Source organism: Gigantopelta aegis, chromosome 2 (assembly GCF_016097555.1).
Source record: "Gigantopelta aegis isolate Gae_Host chromosome 2, Gae_host_genome, whole genome shotgun sequence".
Lineage (NCBI taxonomy): Eukaryota > Metazoa > Mollusca > Gastropoda > Neomphalida > Peltospiridae > Gigantopelta > Gigantopelta aegis.
Genome location: NC_054700.1, coordinates 33854435 through 33867692, shown reverse-complemented (window position 1 = coordinate 33867692; position 13258 = coordinate 33854435). Strand labels below are relative to the sequence as shown.

The 13258-nt window shown below is 38.9% G+C and overlaps 1 protein-coding gene across 1 annotated transcript; it reads left to right on the top strand.

Moving 5' to 3' along the window:
• The first annotated feature begins 266 nt into the window (after positions 1–266).
• Positions 267–11690, top strand: LOC121377910 (tubulin alpha-1 chain-like). Its single transcript, XM_041506010.1, has 2 exons — positions 267–495; positions 10564–11690. Exons 1-2 carry the CDS (start codon positions 375–377, stop codon positions 11688–11690), a joined length of 1248 nt encoding a protein of 415 aa, XP_041361944.1. The 5' UTR covers positions 267–374.
• Positions 11691–13258: the final 1568 nt, after the last annotated feature.

Sequence of the window (13258 nt, the reverse complement as noted above, 5' to 3'; positions counted from 1 at the left end):
ATGTGGCGGCAGTGGGTTTCCTCTCTCTCTCTCTCTCTCTCTCTCTCTCTCTCTCTCTCTCTCTCTCTCTCTCTCTCTCTCTCTCTCTCTCTCTCTCTCTCTCTCTCTGTCTGTCGAAATAACTTTAAAGAGGCGTAGTTTAAAATATTCATTTTCTTTCTTTCCTAGCAGCTAGTGATTAATTAATTAATGTTTGATCTAATCGTATCGATAAACAAAACAAACTTTAACTAAATATGCTAAATATACATCAAGATCGTTTTGTTTTGTAGAAGGAATGCATCAGTATCCACGTGGGACAGGCCGGAGTCCAGATCGGCAATGCATGCTGGGAGTTGTACTGTCTGGAGCACGGAATCCAGCCTGATGGACAGATGTCGTCCGACGAGATGATCGGGGGAAGGGACGACTCATTCAACACGTTTTTCACTGAGACATGGGCGGGCAAGCACGTCCCCCGGGCTGTCTTTGTTGATCTAGAACCAACTGTCATCGGTATTTCACACATCAGCTAATTACGAAATATTGTAAAAATCTAGTATTTTCAAAAAAGAATTTTAAAAAAAAAGGTTTTTTTGGTGACTATTTAACAATGTAGGGGGAAAGGAAATAACGAATTTTGACATAAGATTTTGAACGAAGGCCTAAATGTTTATGTAAAGTCTGATTTATATGTCCACGCGTGTGGCCGTTAAAGTGCAGCGCTTGTAAGGACGAGATGGGTTGCATCTTATCAAAAAAATTCCTTAGTGAGTAGATATGGAAGAAGGCTATACATAGGTCCCGAGAAGCGATCAGTCTTCACAAGAAAATCAGATTAGGTACCGTATAGTCCAGTCGTCATAGTTCGTATAATGTTACGGACGGGCTCCGGGGTGTGTTTGTGTGTGTGTGGGGGGGGGGGGGGGGGGGGGGGGGGGTACGAGATTGTATCAGTGTAAAACAAGAGGCCGACACCTCTTCCTATTTCTTCTTAGAGGAACAGTCAATCTTCCGGTGCGCGTAGCCTAGTGTTAAAACGCTCGCCTGATGCGCGGTCGGTCTAGGATCGATCCCCGTCGGTGGGCCCATTGGGCTATTTCTCGTTCTAGCCAGTGCATCACAAAGGCCGTAGTATATGATATCCTGTCTGTGGGATGATGCATGAAAACGATTCCTTGCTACTAATGGAAAAATGTAGCGGGTTTCCTCCCTAAGACTGTGTTAAAATTACCATATGTTTGACATCCAATAGTTGGTTATTAATAAAGCAATGTGCTCTAGTGTTGTCGTTAAACAAAGCAAATTTTTTCTTTTTTCTTTTTGTGTTCTTCTTCCGATGCTGTTACGACAGACAGAGACAGGTAAAGAATAAACGCGAACAACCGTGACGTTTTGCACAATGGTTATAAATACGAGTCACCGAACAAGTCAGCTAAAATCAGCCAGAAAAAAATAATGACGTGGAGGCAAGGAATCTTGCTAAAAAAGAAAATAAAAAATAATAATAAAGGAATCCACCCTGGTTGTGCAGATTATTCAAACGAGATGCGTCTTAGCGTTAAACCAGTCCCAAATGGCCGGATAAATTCCAGTAAAACATTGATAAAGCATTCGCATTCTGGGATCGATCCTCGTCGGTGGTCCCAATGGGCTATTTTTCATTCAAATCTGTGGGGAATTGCATGTAAAATATCCATTGCTACTAATAGAAAAATGTACCGGCTTTCCTCTCTCAGACTATATGTCAGAATTACCCGTTTGACATCCACTAGCCGATGATAATAAATCAACGTGCTCTAGTGGTGTCGTTAAACAAAATAAAGTTTTTAAAACAGCAACTGGAGCACGCGAAAGCACATGCAGTGGCGCAGGCGAAACAAACAGGTCTTACCGCGGCGAGCTCCAGACTGAGAATGGATAAAATACAGTAATTTTTACTAATCAAGTTAAGGTTTGTTTTGTTTAACGCACCACTAGAGCACATTGATTAATTAATCATCAGCTATTGGATGTCAAATAAAGTTAGACACGTAGTCATCAGAGAAAACCCAATACATGTTTCCATTAGCAGCAAGGGATGTTTTATGTGTACTTTCCCACAGACAGAAAAGCACATACAACGGCCTTTGATCAATAGTGGTTGGAACATTTTTCACTAATAAATCAGACTTTCGTTTTTTAAAAACCCAGGAGTGCTAAAAATCGCACTCCTCAAAATGCTTACGAGGGGGCTGGAAATCACACTCCTCAAAATTCAGAGGAGGGAACAATCGCACCCCTCAAAATAATCAGAATTAGAAGCAAGAGACCGAGAGGAATGGCACCCAAGAACATGATTAAGTTTGAGGAGTAATAGTTTCGAAATTAAATATCTTAAGGGTTAATGTTTTTTGTTTTCAAAATGAATATCTTAATTTAACTAATATGATGGTTGTTCTCAAAGATGGAAGGAATGGGTCATCGCAGTATTACACAAGAAAAAGAAACACCATAGACACAACATTTGTCAATTTCTTATGTATTATATGCATATCATGTTGCATTAAAATTCTGAATCATGATAATATGTTGACTATTTATGAATAAGGAATTGAAACTGATTTGATTGTGCTTATTCTGTTTTATTTAAACAAGTACAATAATTTTAGTTTTCATCGCAGATTTCTCCATGGACACAAACCTGTGAATTGAATGTAAAAGTGTAACAACCACACGGCACAGGGTTATCACATATATCATGATATCATAATATATAATATACATGTTATGTACCTACAAATTCTCTATTTTAAAAACTAATAATAATGTCATAACAGAGAAAATGTCAACATCTATTGTTTTCTACCCAAATTATATCTTACTACAATTTTTATAAATATATATTTTTACAAACAGGATTAACTTTGATTATCGGGGTACTGTAGTTAACATGTCATTTATTATACTACTAACTCGAATCATAGCAACCCATAACCCCCCCCACACACACACACACACACACACACACACACACACACACACACACACAAACCCCACCTGGTGTAAATTTAATTTTAAAATATACATGCTTTAAAGTTGAAATTAAATCGGTGTAGGTTTGTTTCAGGTGCCCGTCAACCAATTACATGTACTAGAAATCTGACTCTACCAAGGTCAGTGTCACGTGGCAGTATCGTGAAACAGAAAGTAGAAATGTCTGGAGTATGTCGCTATGCTATTAACGAAAACAAAACTTGTTTTACTAAATTTGTTTTTTGTTGGTGTACGCGTTTAATGTGATATCAACATGTATAAACATTATACACATCACATGAGTATTGGAAAATGCACCTACCGTATTATATTTTCTGTGCTTGATCAAAACGACAAAAGTGTAAAATATATTTTGCGATGTTACCTGCATTGTACGAAACACAACAAAACCGACGAGATCTTAATAATAAGTGAACTCCTAGCTGATTGGCTCAGTGTAAAGATAACCAACCAATCGTATTTTAATTTATAAAAAGTATTCTAGGAAGTTCATTGTGAACAGAATGGAAAGGTTTGTGGCGTTGTGGATTGGATTTAATAAACAATTAAAATGGCAAAGTTAAAAAAAAAACCAAAACACAAGCGTGATTTTTTCAATTTAGGGGCGCGTTATTTCGCGCCCGTCAGATTGAGATGACGGGGGTTCACGGGCGTGATAGCGCTCGCGCCCGTCAAAAACGAAAGTCTAAATGAAAACAATGATTTAAGACAGCATTTTGCTATAATGTAACTAGGACAGAAGGCAACGATTATGATTGCAAGGTATTGTTTAAACTTTGGGCCGATTTCTCATACCTGAGTTAGGTTCACACTAGGTTATTGTATAGTCCAATGGTAACCATGGGCTACGTAACACGCCGAAAACCTTAACCCGCACCCATAGTCTGGAGACTTTTCGCATGCTTGGGTTACAGACGTGTTATCGAAACCAAATTGTTGCATCGGCTTCCTAGCGAATGGCGATCGGTCGGAAGATGTGTAAACGAGCGCAGTGAAAAACTACATTCGACTCAGGTGTGATGGGTCATGTTCCTTATGGTCTAGAGTCCATGTGGTGTCAGTGAATAAAAACGGCACACTTTCGCTCACTCTCTTCCCCGGTTCCTACGAGCCTGTTGGGGGTGGGGTGGGGGTTTACAAGCACATTATGGGGTTTTTATGTATAATAGGAGAGAAAAAAGCTTTTCGGTTTAAAATTGGGGCACGTGTCCCCCTGCCCGGTTCCTACATGCCTGTATTTAAGGGGAGCTAAACTGTTATCTTTGGATAGTCTCAAATGCGAGTTCCTGACATCAGGAGAAAAAAGGTTATTATAATACGTCAAAAAGACATTTTTATGATCGTCAAATCTCTCTCTCTCTCTCTCTCTCTCTCTCTCTCTCTCTCTCTCTCTCTCTCTCTCTCTCTCTCTCTCTCTCTCTCTCTCTCTCTCTCTCTCTCTCTCCCCCCCCCCCCCCAAAAAAAAAAAAAGTTAGTAAATTAAAAAAAAACAACATGTATAATAATACATGTAATAGTAATGATAATTTGTCCTGTGTACATAGGTTCATACATTTCTGAAACGATTTAATAAATAATCCCAAATAATTCATTATGTCTTTCAATGAATGGAATTGGTATGGTTGTGAAATACAATTAACAATTTTATGTTGGTGACATCATTCCACTACTTCTGCACCTCTGTTGCAATGTAATCATGATTGTAATCCCTGCCCCCCACCCCCATCCCCGAAGGGATTTTTCCAAATGAGTATATCCGTGAAGCCTATCCATAGACATATTCAAAGCAACTTGTCTGCAGGCAATCTGTTGGTGGCACCCTATTTATTTTTAACAGGGCAAATTTCTTATCAAGGTGAATATTCTACCTAATTATCAAAAATGTTTGAAAATAATTCTGGACTATATCACTGCTTTTAGTTTAAAGCTGGGTTACTGGTGAATGTAATCTACCAAAAAAAAAAATCTTTAGCATCTAAGTATAGTGAGGTAATGAAACTGAAATGTCCTGGATATTACAAACATAGTATATGACAATATTTAATGACAGCGTTGAAGTTAACATCCAGACATATTATGAATAGATTTAAGACCAAATTATGAATGCTATTCATGATTAACTACATGTTCATAACAACAAACCAAAACGAAATGCAATATATATGTTGTATGGATATAGTACCGAAGGTATACTCGCCAGTAAAGGTTACGCAGTTCCCGATATATATAATAATGTACATTTGTAAATACATACCGTAATTAGAACTGTCCGAACCTTTTATTATTAACTTTGTATTGTATTTATACTAAAAGGCAAAAGTTATTGTGACATGGATTGTTTGGGGTAATACATTTGTGAATGGATTTATGGATGTAAACCAGAGAAAATGTGCATGAAACAGCTCAAAGAAATGCAACCAAGCAGTTGTTGCAGCAATTGCATGCTTTGTGCAAGAAACATGGAATATTTGGGAAGAAATCCTGTCCAGTGTTCACCATAAAAGGCCAAACATTCAGTCGCAAATCATTGCCACTCTGTGCAGCCTTCAGAAGTCCAGAAGTCAGAAAAACACCATCAGTGAACTGTTTGATGGAAGTTCGTCATGCCACACCTCAGTGAAAATGACAAATGGCGAGTCATAGGGATGCTTGAATCTGGGACCTCGCAGCGTGACGTTGCACGTCAATTCAACGTACACAGAAACATCATACGGCACTTATGACAACGATATCAACAAAACAACCAGGCCAGGGACCGTCCCCGTAGCGGCCGACCACCCGTGACAACCCCTCGTCAAGACACATGGCTGATCCTGCCTCAGATCTGGAATGGCATTCCCAGGAACTTTCTCAGTGTTTAGTGGCCTCAATGAGACGACGGCGCCAGGCCTGTATCAATGCTCAAGGTGGACACACTCGCTACTGACTGTGGGAACTTCGCCCTGGACCCCCTCTAGTGATGTGGCTGATTTGCATATGGCAGGTGCGCCCTTTTCATGGACTATTGCTCGTTTCCATACCTTCGGACATTTCTCTTTCCACGTTATAACGTTTCATACACGGCAGTAAAAACTTATCATCAATTATTTTTGTCTTTTGTGTGTCTTTTGCCTTTTAGTATAATATATGATGGCAGCATTATTCAAACATGGTGCAGTGCATGCTGTCTAAACCATGTACATGGATATTTTGAATATCTTTATATTAAACACAAGTCTTGCAAACATAAAAAATTAATTTACGTATTATTCCCAGGCAAATATGCATTACATAGACAATTCACCTATCTCACAACAGTTCATCATACAATTTTTCATTATTATTTGTCAGTTACGTTTGATCCAATTAAGTAGTTTATTTATTTTGAAATGGTTCAACTGATGCTATTAATCAGGTTAATCCAGTTGGTGTTCAATCACCGGAGTTAAACAACATAGGGCCAGGTTAGTACTTGAATGGGTGACCGCCTGGGAACACTGGGTGCTGGAGACGTTTTATTTTTATAATGTTGTTGTTGTTTTTTGTGTGTTTTTTTGTTTGTTTTTGTTTTTTTATCTCACAAGATAAGTTTGAATTTCTTAAATATTTTAAATATTCAGAATGTGTTATTTGTCAATTACGTTCCAATTAAGTACTTCATTTATCAGTGAACTAATACAGTTAACCATGTTTCAAAATAGCATTCGTATACATGTACCCCTGCGCGTGCTGTAACCTCACCGTGGTGCAGGGGTGTAACATTCTCTTTGAGAATGGCCAATACAGCACAAATTGAAGTTTAGAGTAAAATTCGGTGTCCGTAAAATTCTGTGATATTTGTATTTGTATTTTTGCACAGTTCTTTACACTGTTTTTGTTTAAACCTTGAATTTTTATGTTGATGTTGATCATCACTTTATTTATTTGCATTACCATAGTTTGACACCCAATAGCCGATGTATTTTTCGTGCTGGGGTGTCGTTAAACATTCATTCATTCATTCATTCATTCATTCATTCATTCGTATACATGTACATTTGTAATGTCATATTTTTTCTGTCATTGTTGTCTATGGCTATACCAACTAGAAAACACCGGTCCGACTCGGTTACTGGTGAAGTCAGAGGTTGTGCCCAGAATGGACGTGCCTGAATCTGATGGAATATAGGTACATTAATACAGTCCATCCACCCTACATCGGATCTCCTCCCTATAGGAGCAACACTTGATTTAAGGAATCCCTACAAAGGTCTCAAGAGACTGGAAGACATTACCTTTAAATTTAAAAAAATAATAACTCTGCCCCTATCTTCTTGGGAAGAAGGTTATATTTGTGTGATGAAATACATTTCAAATGCAAACCATGTCTGAGTGTGTTGTAAAGTACACAAGAAGATGCAGAGACAAAGATTATACTTCAATTTTTGTATATTGCTGCCAGTTCACCATCCCAGCTACAAACATATTTATACATTCAACTTGGCAACAAGAGGCAACTTATAGATGTGCACAGCATCATTAAGGATGCAGGGAAGACACCAGCTAGCAATTCCTGCTGTGCTTGCCTTTACTGACTACATGTATGATAGCAACAGGACTTTTATGCAGAATGAAAAACTGATGGTTTTGAATAGTCTCAAGCAATATCCAAACTTCCTTTTTATGTTTTTAGCTCATGGAAGATGAGCAGAAATTGAGGTTCATATATTTAAGAAGTAGAGCATCCCATATACCTTCTCTATGGGAGTGCAAGTGTAAATAACACTAACAATTATGACTTGAGAAATATCTGGAAATGTTTGTTGCCAAACCAAGGATGATAATATTGAACTACAGTAGAGTATACGTCAGCCTTCTCCACCTTGCATGTACATATATTCACTGAGAATGCACATAAAGAGATCAAATTGCCAAACTGTCATTTGGTATCCGTCATACTAGGCAGTCCAGGCTATTTCCCAACCAAATGGTCATGGGTGAGAAATTTCGGAAGGAACACTAGATATGAAATGGTGATATGATACCATTAGAGCTGATGGACATACTATGGAAGAATCCCAGCAGAACCTGGAGAAGAAGAATCCCAGAAATTGTGAACATAACAGACATAATATTTTATAATTGCATAAAAATACAAAGGAATATGAAAGGAAGTTAAGACTGTCCTAGTGCTTATGACAATATTATATACACCTGAGCATAAGTTAATAGAAAGACAAATAAAAAAATATTTTAGGGACGGAATATAGCTCAGTCGGTTGAGTGCTCACCTGAGGTGTTTGCATCGCAGGATCGTACCTCTTCGTTGGATCCATTCAACTGATTGAGTTTTTCTCGTTCCAACCAGTGCACCACAACTGGTCAAAGGTCATGGTGTGTACTTTCCTGTCTATGGGAAAATGTTTATAAAAATTCCTTGCTGCTAATGGGAAAATGTAGCGATTTTCCACTGATGTAGCATCAGAAGTTACCAAATGTTTGACATCCAATAGCTGATGATTAAATAATCAATGTGCTCTGGTGGTGTCATTAAACAAAACAAACTTTCTTTCTAAAAATATTATAAACATAGACTAGTATAAGATGAACTTCAATGAGATACATGTAGATTAATTGTACATTTAATGCAAAGGCAATTTGGTACACAATACTGACGTTTTAAATTTTAACACTGGTATTTAGTACATACATGTATACTCAACAAAATTAATTAAGGGCTAGTAAACTTTCTGATAATTCTTTGTTAGTGTCATATTATTTTAGCTAGTTTTGGTCATATGTACATGACTTCTAAACATTGTTTCAGTAAAATTTGACCCATGATAAACGTAAACATCTTGAACACAGTGGGTATTTCACAAATTTATGGAAAATATTGAAATGAGCATTTGGCTAGGATTTGTTTCACATTGGTTCCCAATGATGCTTGTCATTGTGTTCCCTCTAAATTGTTGTTTACATCATTAAGTTTTGCAATATAATTAAAATTAGCTCCACTATTACATGTGGATCTAACACCAGCCAGTTGGAGCTCATGTCCACCAATCAAAACCTTACTTACAGAATCCTGCCAGTGATTTAAAAATAATTTGAAAACATTCCGAATTATCCTGAGGGTATACAACATGTTTCATGTGAATTACGAATGCCTTATTTAGACCAGTAGAACTAATTTTAATCGGATTGCTAACAACACGCGTAGTCCCCAATGTCCAGGTAACATCTCGTCTGTAAATAATAATTTAAATATTGACCAATCACACTTCGCCTTTTATAACGTTATTTGGGAGCATACAAATTCTAAAAATATCGGGCGAGTCTATTTTAGTGACCGCAGTACAGCGAACCATACCAATGCGTACGGGGTGGGTTATCAGTCTTCAATTTTACATTAAAAATTATTTATTTATTTATAAAAAAAACCCAAACTAAATCAGTCTTCAGTTTTACATTACAAATGATTTATTTTATAAAATAAAACATGTTTTAAGGCATTCGTAATTCACACGAAACATGTTGTATACCCTCAGGATAATTCGGAATGTTTTCAAATTATTTTTAAATCACTGGCAGGATTCTGCAAGTAAGGTTTTGATTGGTGGACATGAGCTCCAACTGGCTGGTGTTAGATCCACATGTAATAGTGGAGCTAATTTTAATTAGATTGTAAGTTTAGGAACATGCCACAATGCTGATACCTTAGAAAGGAAGAAGTTGTAAATTCCCCCATATTTAAAGGAAAATACTAAAATATCTATTGGTCCTTAATTAATTTTGTTGAGTATAGTATAGGCAGATATACTGAACCGTATTTGAATAATGCTGCCGCAATATATTAAATACAGTGCAAATATTAATAATTAATGTATGTGTAAATCTAGAAAATAATGCATTTCAGGCATTGCTTAACTTTTGCAGATGGGTAAATCATGATCCATACCACATACCACATATTGCATTGGTATTGGGTTTATTAATATTAACATCTAGTATAGGGTGAATATCATCCATTCTAGCCTTATATCTGTTAAAAAATGGATGACAACTTTATCATTATATTTAATTTTTCCATATACTAGTAGTATTTTTGGGACACAAAATGTGCAACGGTACCCCTATTGAAATGGCGATTTTTTTTTTATTCCACAAACATTTTTTGCTGGAGACAAGCAGATATTAAAATCATATATAATGAGGTATCTAAAAATACTTGTCTCCAAAAAAACCGGGGGGGGGGGGGGGGGAGTTTCTGTATCTGGCCCCTGGACTATGATTACTGGACAATAATGTATTCACAATCGTAATCGTTTACTTTCAATTACTTGTATATAAATGTTACGTATATCAGAGATTGGGCGATTATTTGACGAAAGTAATCGATTACGACTACGATTACGATTACTTAACAATGCCATTATTACGATTACAATTACAATACGATTACACACACACACACACACACACACACACACACACACACACACACACACACACACACACACACACATACATACATATATATATGTAAAAGAGAAAGGGAGAGTGATGTTACATTTTGATACTTTACAGACGAGGTCCGAACCGGCACATATTGTCAACTGTTCCACCCCGACCACATGATCACTGGCAAGGAAGATGCAGCCAACAACTACGCTCGCGGTTACTACACAATCGGCAAGGAGATCGTCGATCTTGTCCTTGACAGAATCCGGAAGCTGGCCGACCAGTGCACTGGTCTCCAGGGATTCCTCATCTTCCACAGTTTCGGTGGTGGTACAGGGTCAGGTTTCACCTCCCTTCTCATGGAGCGTCTGTCGGTGGACTATAGAAAGAAATCCAAGCTAGAGTTCGCCGTCTACCCTGCTCCTCAGATCTCCACGGCAGTAATGGAACCCTACAACTCCGTCCTGACCACCTATGCCACCATGGAGCACTCCGACTGCGCGTTTATGGTCGACAATGAGGCCATCTACGACATCTGTCGACGAAACCTTGACATTGAACGTCCGACATACACCAACCTGAACCGTCTCATTGGCCAGATCGTCAGTTCCATTACTGCCTCTCTCCGCTTCGACGGCGCCCTTAACGTTGACATGACCGGGTTCCAGACCAACTTGGTGCCCTACCCATGTATCTACTTCACCCTGGCCACCTACGCCCCGGTCATCTCCGTCGAGAAGGCCTACCACGAGCAGCTGTCTGTTGCTGAGATCACCAACGCAACCTTCGAGCCTGCCAACCAGATGGTCAAGTGCGATCCTCGTCACGGACAGTACATGGCCTGTTGCATGCTGTACCGTGGTGACGTCGTGCCCAAGGACGTCAACGCCGCCATTGCTAACATCAAGACCAAGAGAACTATCCAGTTCGTCGACTGGAGTCCCACCGGGTTCAAGGTCGGCATCAACTATCAGCCGCCCACCGTCGTCCCGGGAGGAGACTTGGCCAAAGTCCAGCGTGCCGTCTGCATGTTGAGCAACACGACCGCCATTGCCGAGGCGTGGGCGCGTCTCAACCACAAGTTCGACCTGTTGTACTCCAGGTTCGCCTTCGTCCACTGGTACGTCGGTGAGGATATGGAGCAGGGGGAGTTCTCGGAGGCTCGCGAGTATATGGCTGTCCTGGAGAAGGACTACGAAGCGATTGGCGTCAACTCTGTGGAGGGTGAGGAGGAGGGAGAAGACGAATACTAGTTGAAAGTTAAAGTTTGTTTTGTTTAAAGGCACCACTGGCACATTGTGTCTGGCTACTGGGTTCCATTAAACGCAAACAGTCTAACACTAATATTAACAGAATGGTCGATTTATTTCAAAAAGATGTTAATTGGAGAAAAAATGCTTTCACCAGTGTTTTTCTCTATATTTGATTGTATTTTGTAAGTTGATTAAAATTACACTAAAAAAAAAGAAAGAACATATCTCAACACATATGCGCCGCTACAACACATTGCACGTGCATGTTTTGTCGGAATGATAGCACTGTTGATGATGTAACGAGCTCACGGGTAGGGCAAATGCGTGATTTTTACATGCTAGGAATGTTTTCCTGCGCATATGGGTCTGGTTTTTTCCCCTCGAATACTCACACAGATTCAACACTGTTTAAAAACCAACAAATGACATCTATATAATTCCTTTTGGCTATGCCACACTCGACTCCAAATGTCTATGAGAGAGCAGTAGACTGTAGACTGTATCAACACTTGTTAATGGATTAGACGTCACTGGATCCACCAGTGACCGTCCTCGGAGTGTAGGTCACAGGTTAAGTTAGTCGCGGAGTATCGGTATATCCGAACCATAACCATCGAAACCGGTTTCAAGCACCCACCATTATTGCCCATCAGTTGCAAATGACTGCCCAAACTGTGTGAAACCGACTGAAGGCATACAACTTCTTGAATTTCAATGACAGGATACTCCATTGAGGTAGACATATCGCTTGTGGGCGAGTATCTGATAAAGTCGACCCCACCCATGCAAAGCACCGACCTTTCAACATTGAGAAATAAAATTAGGAAGACGACCTCGAAGGAGGTCTTTTAAAATCCACGTGATATCGTAAGCTTTCTCCAAATAGAAAAATAATGAGACCACATCTTAATTATGGATGAAAGCTTCCCTGCAAAAGGTTTCAAATGTAACAAGATGACCAACCGTGCTACGTCTGGATCTGAATCCACACTTCACGCTAGTAACAATTTATGGAACTCAAGATACTAGACCAGTCTACGGTTGTTCATTCGTTCCATGGTTTAACAGATGCTACTTGTCAAAGCGATAGGGCGATAACTTAACGGTTTTGTTGAATCATTACCAGGCTTGAGAATAGGAATAATAATGGCTTTCGTCCAATTAGACGGAAAGTGTTCACAAATCCAGATATTGTTAAAACATATTTAAAAGAACCACCGGAGATGATTCAGGATAAATGTTTCTGTAGTTGATCATTTATCTCATCTGATCCTACTAAAGTACCATGGGTTCTACACAGAAAGTCGTGCAACCCTTCCATAGAGAAGAGCTTGTTGTATACTTCAACATTTTCAGATTTAAAAATTAATGGGCTGCTTTTCAGCTTTGTTTCTGACAAAACCCCATCTGTACTGAATCGGAATGACAAAACAGTATTCTGTAATCAGAATCGTATCTGCCCAAGGCAGACGTTTTTGATGAAATAGTGATTGCTTCCACGATCCACTATCAGGTGATTGTCCTTAGGAGGACTGCCACTCACCTAGGAGATACCTAAAAGGCTGTTT

Bases quoted from the DNA above. Each gene is read 5' to 3' on its own strand.
- LOC121377910 (XM_041506010.1), top strand. From the start codon at position 375: ATGTCGTCCGACGAGATGATCGGGGGAAGGGACGACTCATTCAACACG. The intron at 496-10,563 runs GTATTTCACACA...GATACTTTACAG, and splicing joins TCTAGAACCAACTGTCATCG to ACGAGGTCCGAACCGGCACA.